This window comes from Leucoraja erinacea, chromosome 16 (genome assembly GCF_028641065.1).
Source record: "Leucoraja erinacea ecotype New England chromosome 16, Leri_hhj_1, whole genome shotgun sequence".
Taxonomy (NCBI): Eukaryota; Metazoa; Chordata; class Chondrichthyes; order Rajiformes; family Rajidae; genus Leucoraja; species Leucoraja erinaceus.
Window position 1 is genome coordinate 9,245,149 of NC_073392.1, and position 13,854 is coordinate 9,259,002.

The 13,854-nt window shown below is 44.5% G+C and overlaps 1 protein-coding gene across 3 annotated transcripts in view; it reads right to left on the reverse strand.

Annotated features, from left to right (window-relative positions):
• The window catches only part of LOC129704514 (FERM domain-containing protein 4B-like), a 265,972-nt gene that overhangs the window by 36,141 nt on the left and 215,977 nt on the right, over positions 1-13,854 (reverse strand). For all 3 annotated transcript variants that reach the window (XM_055647656.1, XM_055647657.1, XM_055647655.1), the window contains exon 12: positions 575-651. In XM_055647656.1, coding sequence (XP_055503631.1) covers positions 575-651 — 77 coding nt within the window. The remainder of the gene's footprint in view (positions 1-574; positions 652-13,854) is intronic.

The following is a 13,854-nucleotide window of genomic DNA, read 5'->3' on the forward strand; positions in this document are numbered from 1 at the left end:
TAAATGCTACAACAACGCAAAGTACAGGGAAGAAGAGAGGGAAAACCATCCGGGAGGCGCTACAGGTCTCTCCGTTGCCGAACCAGCAGGTCGAGGAACAGCTTCTTCCCGACGGCTGTCACTCTACTCAACAACGTACCTCGGTGACTGCCAATCACCACCCGGTCACTTATTATTATTTATTCAAATCATTTGCTATGTCGCTCTTCCAGGGAGATGCTAAATGCATTTTGTTGTCTCTGTACTGTACACTGACAATGACAATTAAAATTGAATCTGAATCTGAAAAGTACCAGCCACGATTGAATGGGCAGAATGGCCTAATTCTGCTCCTTTAACATACAGATTTATGAATAATTATTCTAGTTATAAGTAATCCTGGGAAGTTTTGACAGATTGCGTTTTTTTTTTGTTAAAACATCTGTAATTGCTTTAGCATTGCATGGTAGATTTTATAAAAAATATTTGCAACAAAAAACTACAATACAATATGGCAACAGTTTCATGAATGTGATACATGCAGAAGCCAAAGGATGTCTTTGAATTTCGATCGCAAACGAGGAAGTAGTTTTACCTGCGAGGGTCGTGAACCTCAACCGCAAACTTCTTTTCGCGAAAGTATAAATTTTCAAGCTGTTTCCACTGGAAAATCTACAAAAAAAAACAAAAAGAAAAACTGGGCATAATGTGCAAAGCTACAGTGATAATATCCCTGCTGCATTAACACAGGTCAGTCTGCAGAGTTAGGAGGGGTGGGTGGGGGGGAGAAGTGATACAGCTTTTAAATAATTGAATGGCTGGAAGTCTGAAAACAGAACTAACCTTATCACAACTCCCCATTCAATAAATTGTCTGTGTTGCTATAGAGTGCATACAATAACTTCCTTGTATCAATTACCATCACCTTCCTTTCCAAAACACTCCATTGTTCACGCACTCCGCAGTTGTCTAGTTACCATCCAATTCACCGCCTGGGAGCCATTCACTGTCTACTTTAGTCATCTTGGGAAATAACCACCTTTACAAACTCCTCCACGGACTATTGCAAACACACACTGAGGCCCCTCTGGAAGGGAAAAGTCACTCACTGGCAACTATTTTTTAAATGTCACATTTTTAAAAGCCTTCACTTTCTAACACAGACACAGCCGTTCCTAAATGAAATCACCGCCCAATACACAAAAGAACTTGTGTTCTTATTTGCATCCGCCAGATCAAACTTGCCAGTTGCTAAAGGCTAAAGTGTAACACACGTTCATACGTACACAAAGCTCCACAGGACGGTTGCTCCTAGAAAAAAATCCCGCGAACTTCCTCGTGTGACATCTTTAACCCGACTTCCAGCTCCCTCCGAGTAAGTTTGAAGCATTTGTGCTTTGACTCCTCCCCACCAGCACTTCATACCAACGCTGTTATTAATAAAGTTACCTCCCTAAATCCACCTACTCCCATCCGTCTACTACGGGAACTGGTGTGTGGGGGGGTGGGAATTCAACTGAGATTTTAAGCTTCTTCTTCAAGTTTCAACACACGCCTGCTATTTCATTTACAACACAGAACACAATTGACACGGCAAAGGATTGGCGGACTGCTCCCAGCTCACACGCAAATTCCTCTCCTTGTCGAACGCTTGCAATCAAAAAATTCTTCCTTGAGGCACTATCAAGGAGGTGTCACTTGAAGTCAGCTGTCTGTAACCAAACCCCACACCAAACTGGTTTTACAGGTACACCAGTTTAATTATTACTTTCTTTGCAGCTCAGTAAATATGCTTCTGGTTCTCAGCTAAAAGGCGCTGAAAGCTAAGAAAGGTTTCATTGATACTGGAAATATTTCTGTCGTGAATATTTTTTGCATGTGTGTTTCTTGCAATACTGGCTCTTAACACTCATTCCGATTGCTTAATCAACCTGCCTGCCCCTGCCCCCTTCACCTCTGTTCACCTGTCACTTGTGGAAACAAGGAACTGCAGGTGCTGGTTTACAAAAAAAAATGACACAGAGTGCCGGTGTAGCTCGGCAGGTCAGGCAGCATCTCAGAAGAACGTAGATGGATGGCGTTTCGTGCTGTGACCCTTCTTGTGTCCCAGCTCGAAACGTTGCCTATCCTGTTCTCCTGAGATGCTGCCTGACCCACCAAGCTACTCCAGCCCTCAATGCCTTCTCTTGACCCTTCACTTGTCAGGCTTGGACCCACCCCCAAGATGGATGCAGAATGCTGGAGTAACTCAGCGGGTCAGGCAGCATCTCTGGAGAAAGGGAACATGTGACATTTTAGGTCCAGACTGTTGTTCAGGCTCACCCAGACCCCTACCTGTTTTATTCCAGCCAGTCTGAAGAAGGATCCCAACCCAAAACCTATCCATGTTCTCCATAGATGCTGCCTGACCCGTTAAATTACTCCAGCACTTCATTTTATTTTGTAAACCAGCATCTGCAATCCCTTGACGCTTCCTAATTGCTGAGTGAGTAGCCTGCTGGGCCATTTCAGAGTCAAACATGTCATGGCTGGGGAGTCACATATAGTCCAGACTGAACCAGGTCAACGGGTTTCCTCTCTTGAAGCAGATGGGTTTTCTCAAAATCCCATGGTTTTGTGCCACCTTTAAAAAAAATCATCTGCAATCCCTTGACATTCCTAATTGCTGAGTGAGTAGCCTGCTGGGCCATTTCAGAGTCAAACATGTCATGGCTGGGGAGTCACATATAGTCCAGACTGAACCAGGTCAATGGGTTTCCTCTCTTGAAGCAGATGGGTTTTCTCAAAATCCCATGGTTTTGTGCCACCTTTAAAAAAAATCCTGATTATTAATCTAAATTTAACTACCACATCTGTCATGATAGGAACTGGATCTCTTCTCTCTATCATTAATACAGATCACAGTAAAGTAACCATTTGGGTCATTGCTACTTCAATATCAATGAAAACAATCTAATATTTGGTATTCTCATTCTTCACAGCTTTGTATTTGAACCTTATAAAGAAGCGTGCAGATAATGCACTCCTGTATAACATCAGAACATTTTGGTACATTCCTTTCATCTGGCCAACAATCTAATCTTCTCAGAAACATATTTGTCTAAAAAAAAAAATCACTATTTTCCTAAAATAGAAATCTATTCTCAACCTGCAGTAGAAATGGAGACGGGGAGACAAGGAACTGCAGGTGAGATGTGTAGGAAGGAACTGCAGATGCTGGTTTGGACACAAAATGCTGGAGTAACTCAGCAGGACAGTCAGCATCTCTGGATAGAAGGAATTGGTGACATTTCGGGTCGAGACCCTTCTTCAGACTGCCAGGGGAGAGGGAGATGCAGAGATAAGGAAGTGAAGGGTGTGAAAATGAGACAAAGGGGATAGAGATCAAGGAACATGTAGAATAGATAATTGTAAGCTAGGAGAAGATAACAACAGAACAAACAGATAAAATGTAATCAAAGATAGTCAGACTGGTCAGAGAACTGGGAAGGGAGGAGTGATGGAGGGAGAGGGAAAGCAAGGAATTGCAGATGCAGATAAACAAAAAAAAGACACTGTGTTGGAATAACTCAGCGGGTCAGGCAAAATCACTGGAGAACATGGATAGGTGACCATTCTTGCTGAGATCCTTCCATAGACTTATACTGACCACCTTTGCAAATCTAAGTCAGCTTGGTTATGGATAACTTTGGCTAATTTAGAATTTTAATGTAAAATTAATATTGATGATTTCATTCTTAAAAGTATATTTGGTCGTTATTATCTAGTTTAAAAAAACATATTAAAATGACCCATAAAAATCAAACCCAATTTTATCAAATGAGACTAAATACAAGGAACTGCAGACACTGAGATCCTGAGCAAAATACAAAGTGCTGGAGGAACTCAGCAGGCCGGGCAAAATGTGCGGATGGAAGGGACAGATAACGTTTCGGGTCGGGATCGTTCTTCAGATTGATTAAGACTAACTACAGGTTCAGGGCTGTGAGATTGATTTTTCGATTTGTAGAGAGGTCAAGTTTATTACTTAATGCAGAGCTAATGTTCAATTATGAAAGCGGTTAGTGTTTAGAATTAAAATGTTATGTAAGTATTAACATACACTTTCAGATTGCATTGTTAAAACAATGATATGTAAAATTAAACTGACATCATATTCAATGGAATGATGTTTACATTAATAAACTTTATTGAGATGCACAAACACATAGATTTATTGGAATTTAGGGCGGCATGGTGGTGCAGCAATAGACAATAGACAATAGGTGCAGGAGTAGGCCATTCGGCCCTTCGAGCCAGCACCACCATTCAATGTGATCATGGCTGTTCATCCCCAATCAGTACCCCGTTCCTGCCTTCTCCCCATATCCCCTGACTACACTGTTTTTAAGAGCCCTATCTAGCTCTCTCTTGAAGGAATCCAGAGAACCTGCCTCCACCGCCCTGAGGCAGAGAATTCCACACTCACTACTCTCTGTGAGAAAAAGTGTTTCCTTGTGTCCATTCTAAATGGCTTAAGGGCCTGTCCCACCAGCATGCGATTGCATGTGTCTAGCGCGACCAAACGTGGTGGTTTGAGGCGTACGGCTGCGCGGGGCGGGTCCCACTTCCAACCGCGGAGCCGTCTGGAGTTGTGCGGGGCTGGCCCCGACATCATACTCACCAATCAGCTGGGCAGGAGGCGGGCCGACTGAATTTGGACGTCGCACGGCGTGGGGCGGTTACGTCATCATGCAACGGCACGCTGGGCGGTGACGTCATCGTGCAACGCCACGTGCTAGGCGTACGCGGTCAAGACGGTGCATATGGCGTCGAGACGGTGTGTACGCCCGTCGAAGCGCTGCGTACGGCCTCAATGTGGCTCCAAGCCCTTAACAATCTTTTGTTTCAATGAGAATCCCTCTCATCCTTCTAAATTCCAGAGTGTATAAGCCCAGCGGCTCCATTCTCTCAGCATATGACAGTCCCACCATCCCGGGAATTAACCTTGTAAACCTACACTGCACTCCCTCAATACAAAGAACGGTATGGTTGCTGCCTTACAGAGCCCCGGGTTCGATCCTGACTACGGGCGCTGTCTGTACGGAGTTTGAAGGTTCTCCCTGTGACCTGCGCGAGTTTTCTCCGAGATCTTCGGTTCCCTCCCACACTGCAAAGATTTACAGGTTGTCGGTAAATCGGCTTGGTATAAATGTAAATTGTCCCGAGTGTGTTGTGTGTGGGATAGTGTGCAGGGATCGCTGGTCAGCATGGACTCGGTGGGCCGAAGGGCCTGTTTCCGTGTTGCATCGCTAAACTAAAACTAAACTACAAAGCAATCCTTCTTGCACGTTAAACACAAAGCTGGATAGACTCGGCTTGTACTCGCTAGAATTGAGAAGATTGAGGGGTGATCCTATAGTAACTTACAAAATTCTTAAGGGGTTGGACAGGCTAGATGCAGGAAGATTGTTCCCGGTGTTGGGGAAGTCCAGAACAAGGGGTCACAGTTTAAGAATAAAGGGGAAATCTTTTAGGACTGAGATGAGAAAAACATTTTTTACACTTAGTGGTGAATCTCTGGAATTCTATGCCACAGAATGTAGTTGAGGCCAGTTCATTGGCTATATTTAAGAGGGAGTTAGATGTGGCCCTTGTAGCTAAAGGGATCAGAGGGTATGGAGGGAAAGCAGGTACAGGATACTGAGTTGAATGATCAGCCATGATCATATTGAATGGCGGTGCAGGCTCGAAGGGTCGAATGCCCTACTCCTGCACCTATTTTCCATGTTTCTATGTTTCTATGATATCCCACTGAAAGCGCTTCTAACCAAAACTTGTTGAAAGAAACAAAACTAAATATTTAAGTGAAAGCTGTGAACAGTTGGTTTCGCTGCACTGTGAAATGTTCCCACTGAATAAGTCTTACGTATGCAACCTCCAAGCCACCAATGAGTCAGAGCCATGATAACGATCCTCATGAATTTTGACCTCAATCACAACTAGCTTCCAACAAAGATAAGCGAGACCCGCTAAACCAGTGTAAAACTGGATTTCAGAGATGGGCGTGGGTCTGTAAGTTGGTAGTGAAAGTCATCAACATGCCTGAGCGTCGGTGAATAAGGCCACTTGACTGGAATTAGTTTTTGAAGGAGGAATTCTAGAATAGATGTCCTCTCAATCATTCACCAACACAGTCATAATAAAACAAATATTAACCTTTAATATGTGAATACACTTTTACACTGTCTAGTTTTTTTTAGTTTTGAGATACAGCGTGGAAACAGGCCCTTCGGCCCACCTAGAGTCCGCACCCACCACCGATACCTGCACACTTACACTATCCTACACACACTAGGGACAATTTACCAAGCCAATTAACCTACAAACTTGTACGTCTTTGGAGTGTGGGACGATACCAAAGTTCTTAGAGAAAACCCATGCAGGTCACGGGGAGAATGTACAAACTCCGTACAGACAGCACCCACAGTCGGGAACGAACCCGGGTCTCCGGCGCTGTAAGGCAGCAGCTCTACCGATGAGCCACCGTGCCGCCCTTTTAGACCCGCTGAGTTACTCCAGAATTTTGTGTCTATCTTCAACGGGCCAAGCAGCATCTCTGCAGAAAAGGCACAGGTGACGTTTTGCGTGGGAACCCTTCTTCAGACGGTTGCTGCTCATCAACTGCAACTCAGTGTTCTTGACCATCATATCGGCTCAGCGAGTTTGCAGGAAAAATGTTCCCGATGTTGAGGGAGTCCAGAACCAGGGGGGTCACAGTTTACGAATACGGGGTAGGCCATTTTTGGACTGAGATGAGGAGAAACCTTTTCACCCGGAGAGTTATGAATCTGTGGAATTCTCTGCCACATAGGGGACTGGAGGTCACTACATTGGACGTGTTCAAGAGAGTTAGAGCTCTCTTAGGGCTAACGGAATCTGGGGATATGGGGAAAAAAAAGCAGGAATGGGGTACTGATTTTGGATGATCAACCATGATCATATTGAATGGCGGTGCAGGCTCGAAGGGCCGAATGGCCTACTCCAACACCTATTTTCTATATTTCTGTTTCTAGGTTTGCCCTCTTTTGTTTTTTCCGTGTGAGAGTGAAGAGCGGGCACAGTTTAACCTGCAGGCAATGCCTTTCTACTCTGCATTTTGCACTGCCTACATTTTTTGGTCTATGTTGTCAATCTATTACTCCTCCCATTCACTGACCAGATGGCCTTACCTTCTCGGTCACACCAGATTTGCTCTGCAGGAGACACATGTCCCTCCCTGCAGCTTAACACGCTTTTCTGCTTCTCTTCCCCTTCCCACCCAGCCTGTCCAACCTGCAATTCCTGATTTTATTTTTTCCAGTCTCCAGCATCTCCAGTTTTGAAAAATTTGTATACAAATATTGCACATTGACTGAAAGGAATGATATCCAGGACTCGTACAAATCTTGGGAGGGAACAAAGGAATGAAACGCATTGAATGTTGGTAACATGCTCGGCACATTTTACATTCTTTGTCCATGACCTGATAATCAAAGAATGACGCAAAGTGCTAGCAGGTTGGGCTGCATCTCTGGAGAAGGCTCTCGACCTGAAACGTCACCCATTCCTTCTCTCCAGAGATGCTGCCTGTCCCGCGGAGTTACTCCAGCATTTTGCGTCTATCTTCGGTGTAAACCATCATCTGCAGTTCCTTCCAACACAAGGATCTTTAGAAGTCCGTAGAAGGGTCTTGTTCCAAAGCGTCACAGATCCCTGTTCATAGTGTTGTTCTATGTTTTGTTCTCCAGATTTGCTGCCTGACCCGCTGAGCTACTCCGGCACTTTGTGTCTTTTTTTTTGTAAACCAGCACCTGCAGTTCCTTGTGTCCCTACTTAAATATCAGCGACTATCTTTCAACAATTTACATTGGAATAATCAACCAAACACATCTATATAATTTATTTCCCAGCTGTACCAGTTGACATTCTTTTTCTTTAAACATAAAGTATTTTCTTTTTTCCAAAATGAGAATTAATACTTGTACCTATTAAAGAATGTAATTAAAATGTTCCCAAACTCAAAGGGAACTCTTACATTTAAGTGATGTACAAGTTCAGTGCTATCTTCAGTATGCTTTCATAATAGAATAAACAACACAGTTTAATACGTTCAATCATAAATGGAAGGATAAATTCTGCAGATAAACACTTTCAAATATTTCTCGTGGTTATAATTTGGTTCGTTGAATTTAAATTCCTACACTATAAAAATAAGCTTTGTATGAAACTGTCCTCATATAATTATTGTATCATTTTTCAAAGCTTTAATCAGAGATTTACCATATAATGACTGATTTTTAAAGTTGCTAAAGTATATTATTGATGATATGTAATATGATAAATGCGCCAAATGTTACCTCCAAAGTTTTTATTTGTTACAAAGAATGGTATTTCGAAAGGACACAAAGGTTTGCTTGGAATGAACCATCACTTGTGTGGCTGTGTATACATGTAGAGGGGGTGGAAAGTGGCAGGGGGGTGGAAATGAATGCAAGTTTTCAAGAGCTGCTATATAATTAAGAAAAAAATAAATCAAAATAATCAAAGGTCTGTTGCTGACAGCATCTGTGTCTCTGTGGAAAAAAAAAACTTAAGTCGAGGCCAGGTGCTTCCCTGCAGGGGAGGGAAGAAAATCAGAGGGGTAACTGTTGCTGTTGCCTTCAGTCAATGCTTCCCAACCACAAACACTGAATGACGTCCTCACAGGGCAACCTACTGCAGCTCAACTCCTGTTCTCTAATAATCTGAGCTGCTGGAGATCTGATGATGCTCTTACTGATTACACGTATGGAGCTGGCAAGATAGGGTGGCACGGTGGCGCAGCGGTAGAGTTGCTGCCTTACAGCACCAGAGACCCAGGTTTGACCCCGACTATGGGTGCTGTCAGTACGCAGCTTGTGCGTTCACCCCGTGACCCCGTGGGGTTTCTTTGGGTGCTCCGGTTTCCTCCCACACTCCAAATACATAACGGGTTTGTAGGTTAATTGGTTTTGGTAAAATTGTAAATTATCCCTAGTGCGTGTAGGATAGTGTTAGTGTGCGGGGATCGCTGGTCGGTGCGGACTCAGTCGGCAGAACGGCCTGTTTCCGCGCTGTATCTCTAAACTAAACAACCGCAAATACTGAATACCATTTTCACAAGGCACACCTACTGTAGCTCAACTCCTGTTTACTAATATAGTCTTTGCTGTTGGGGATCCAGATGCTGTTCTTACTAATACAGATAGACTGTTGGCAAGATGAATGGTATGTGGACCAAGGAGCATTAGTACAGACACTCCCCGACTTATGCAAGAGGCAACTTGAGTAAACTCGCACTTACATAAACCAATTTTGTACTCAGTCCCTGGTGCGATCAAGGCAGTTTGTAATTTCCACAACACTGTACAATCACTCAAATTTACATCCGACACAAGCCGGCAATGGCGGTGCGGCTTACCCAGAAGGCTGTGCGCCGCAGAAAGTGCCCTGGATGCAGCTGAGACAGTTAATATCCCCAGTAAGTTACTGTGGGTAGGGGTCGGGGATGGCGAGTCCAACTTACATAAAATCTGACAGTCAAGGGTTCACAGAACGTAAGTTACGTAAGTCGCGGAGTACCTGTACAAAGCAATTTCTGCATATTAATGAGGCTTTCTCCCCCCCACCATTCAATTGTGCGGATCTTGCTCCCTTATATCAATTTTAGCTTAGTTTAGTTGATTATTGCCACGTGTACCGAGATACAGTGCGAAGCTTTTTGCTGTGTGCTATCCAGGCAGTGACAATACTATGCATGATTATACAATCAGCCCATCCACAGTGTACAGATACATGACAAAGGGAATAACGTTTAGTTCAAGATAAAGTCTGATTAAAGATAGATTGAGAGTCTCCAATGAGGTAGATGGGAGGTGAGGAACGCTCTCTAGTTGGTGATAGGATGGTTCAGTTGCCTGCTAACAGCCGGGAAGAAACTGTCCCTGAATCTGGAGGTGTGTGTTTTCACACTTCTGTACCTCTTGCCTGAAGGGTGAGGGGAGAAGAGGGAGTGAACGTGGTGCAACTGCTCCTTGATTATGTACCAAATGTACTAAAGACATTCTCGATGTTAATACGTTCAATGTACTCTATCGCATAACCTTCAAACAAGTCTCCTGCATATTTTCTAATCATCGTTGTTCTTCCTGATACAAATGTAGAGCTTAAGTTAAGGACATCCGATGTTTCCAAAACTAGACTATATCAGGAGTTTGTGCAGACCATTGCTCCTTTGCCATTTTATATAATGCCTGGTGGGATCCTGGATTAAAACCAGAAAATAAACCCTACAGATGGCTGTTCAATTGTATCTGCTCACAGAATTTGCAACCAAACCACTCCAATGCAAATGTGAACACAGAAGGACAGCTGGTTTGTTAGATGCCAAAGCAATTTTAATTCTTCTGTACAATGCATGAAACTTGAAACATCCTCTCTTCTGGCATTTAGGATGAGGGGGGGGACCTCATTGAAACTTACCAAATAGTGAAAGGCCAGGATAGAGTGAATGTGGAGAGGGTGTTTCCACTAGTGGGAGAATCTAGGACCAGAGGGCACAGCCTCAGAATAAAAGGACATACCTTTAGAAAGGAGATGAGAACGAATTTCTTTGGTTTGAGGGTGGTGAATCTGTGGAATTCATTGCCACAGATGGCTTCGGAGGTCATTCGGAGCTCAATGGATATTTTTAAGACGGAGATGACTAGATTCTTGATTAGTACGGGTGTCAGGGGTTATGGGGAGAAGGCTGGAGAATGGGGTTGAGATAGGTCAGCCATGATTGAATGGCTGAGTAGACTTGAGGGGCCGAATGGCCTCATAACTAAATGAACAAGCCCAATATTTTCCCTCTGGATAGACACAACATGCTGGAGGAACTCAGCAGGACAGGCAGCATCTCTGGAGAGAAGGAAGTTCAGACACCTCAATGGAAACCATGGTTGGAACTGTGCACGACAAATGCATTTGTCTACAGCACGACCATTTTAATATGGAGAGAGAGCTGAAATACCAAATATAGTCAGCTTAGAGACACAAGAGACTGAAGATGCTGGAATTGTGAGCAGAACCCAGGTCTCTGGCGCTATGAGGCAGCAACTCTACCACTGTGCCGCTGCAAGTCTCAATGATATTATGACTCTAACAACACGGACAAATCACCACAAAGCAATAGACTTGCATATTAATGAACAAAATGTATAGGATGCTGGTTAATACTGAAGGTAGACACAAAATACTGGAGTAACATCAAGTAAATAACTACATAACAAAGTTCAAGTCTCTAATTTCACGTAACCCTTGCTTTCTCTCTCTCTCTCTCTCTCTCTCTGTCCCTCCCCCACCCTAGTTCTCCGACTAGTTTCACTGTCCTTTTGAATAATTTTCTGATTGTATGCCTCCTTGTCACCTTCCCCTCAACTGTGAACCAACTCTACATTCCCTTATCTGCTTTGATCTGTCATTTTCACACCTTACCCTTGCATATTTCTGTATCTCCCTCCCCCCTGACTCCCAGTCTGAAGAAAGGTCTCGACCCGAAACGTCACCCATTCCTCTTCTCCAGAGATGCTGCCTGTCCAGCATTTTGTGTCAATTTTGCATATTAATGTCCATCCTGAAACTTTCCCTTCAATTTATAAAAATAAAAACAATATGTGGTGAATTAACTACTTTTTTCGAACTGCAACAACTGGCACTTGCCTTAATTGAAAGACAGCAAAAACAATAGCTGTCATAAAAGCCACTGCTCAATGATCAGCACTGGTAGGGTGGAAGGAACACTTTGAAGTCAGTGCTGGCTGACACATCTAAGTTGCAGTAAAGTCACTTAAGACCCTGGCGCGACGTAACGTCTCACCTCCAACAGCAGGCAAACGATCGTCGAACTCGGCCTGGGGCTCACGGCCATTGCAAATCCAGATCCGCCCCCACTCCTTCTCCCAGAGCAGGGCCAAGAAAATTGATGACTCAACAGGACCGGCAGCATCTTTGGAGAGAAGCAATGGGTGACGTTTCGGGTCAAGACCCTTCTTTCAGACTGAAGAAGGGTCTCGACCCGAAACATCATCCATTCCTTCTCTCCAGAGATGCTGCTGGTCCCGCTGAGTTACTCCTGCATTTTGTGTCCATCTTAAAATGACGTCACGTGCTCCAGATGGCTGTGCGGGCGCATGATGATGCGCGCGACTCTCGCGGGACCGTTGCGCGACCGTCACTACTGGCTTGTCGCGAAAGTGACGTCCCACTTTGTCCGTCAGTGACGCGACAGGCCGGTGGCGTGCGAAGATTTTGTGCAGGACGAAGTCCACACTCCGCCACGCCACTCCATGCGCCCGTCCCCGTGCTACCCACATGCTAGCAGGTCGCGTAACTATCGCGCGAAAGACAGCTAAGTGGGACAGGCCCTTTACTTGCAAGGGAAATAATCATCCCAGAAGCAGCATTTATGGAGAACTTGATCACAGTGTACTTCAAGTCAACTGTTTTTGAAATGAGGCCACTGATATTCCACAGCAAATTCCCATACAAGGTTAAAAAAAAAAAGTCAAACCACTTTTATTTGTTCCAAGTCTTAATGATAGAGGGAATGTTTGTTGGCAAGAGCAATGAGGCAGATAATATAGTGTGGTTTTCAATCCCACCTCAACGACTAGAATTTGCGTTACAGATCTTTATTTCAAAGGTGACTGCTGGCAAGTGGTCACAACATGCATGCTTATATTTTGTTAGTGGTTTAAATCTGCAATTTTATGATTGCGTTACTGACTTAGCTTTAAGCTGCAATGTAAGCCCATTGATTTGATAAAGCGTTGATGGCATCTGGCAACCTCCACCACATACTGCCTCAGAGTGCCAGGGACCCCGGTTCGATCCTGACCTCGGGTGCTGTCTGTGTGGAGTTTGCACGTTCTCCCCATGACGGCATAGGCTTTCTCCAGGTGCTCCGGTTTCCTCCCACATCTCAAAAGACGTGCGGGTTGGTAGGTTAATTGGCCTCTTCGAATTGTGGGAGGAAACCACAGCATCCGGAGAAAACCCAAACGCAGGGAGAACGTGCAAACTCCACACAGACAGGATGAAACCTGGTTCTCTGGCGCTACGGCGCAGTAGCTCTGTTGCTGTTCTCACTGCAACAAAAGTGGAAAAAAGAACAATACTTCCCAGACAATAGTTGCATTTATCAAAATAGGAGTTGCTGGTTTTACAATCACTATTTCTCAATGGATAGCATATTCCTCACTTTTGTGGGGCACGGTGCGCAGCGGTAGAGTTACTGCCTTACAGCGCCAGAGACCCGGGTTCGATCCTGACTACGGGGGTCTGTACGGAATTTGTATGTTCTCCCCGTGACCTACGAGGGTTTTCTCCAGGTGCCCTGGTTTCCTCCCACCACTCCAAAGACGTACAGGTTTGCAGGTTAATTGGCTCGGCCAATTTGGTAAATTGGCACTAGTTTGTGTAGGATAGTGTTAGTGTACGGGGATCGCTGGTTGGTGCGGACTCAGTGGACTGAAGGGCCTGTTTCCTTGCTGTATCGTTTACAGATACAGCACAGAAACAGGCCCTTCAGCCCACCAGGTCCGCACTGGCCAGCGATCCCCGTACACTAACACCAGCCGACACACTAGGGACAATTTACCATTATATTAAGCCAATTAACCTACAAACCTGAAGATAGACACAAAGTGCTGGAGTAACTCAGTGGGAAAGGCAGTATCTCTGGATAGAAGGAATGAATGGGTGAGGTAACCCATTCCTTCTCTCCAGAGATGCTGCCTGTCCCGCTGAGTTCCTCCAGCATTTTGTGTCTACCTTCGGTTTAAACCGGCATCT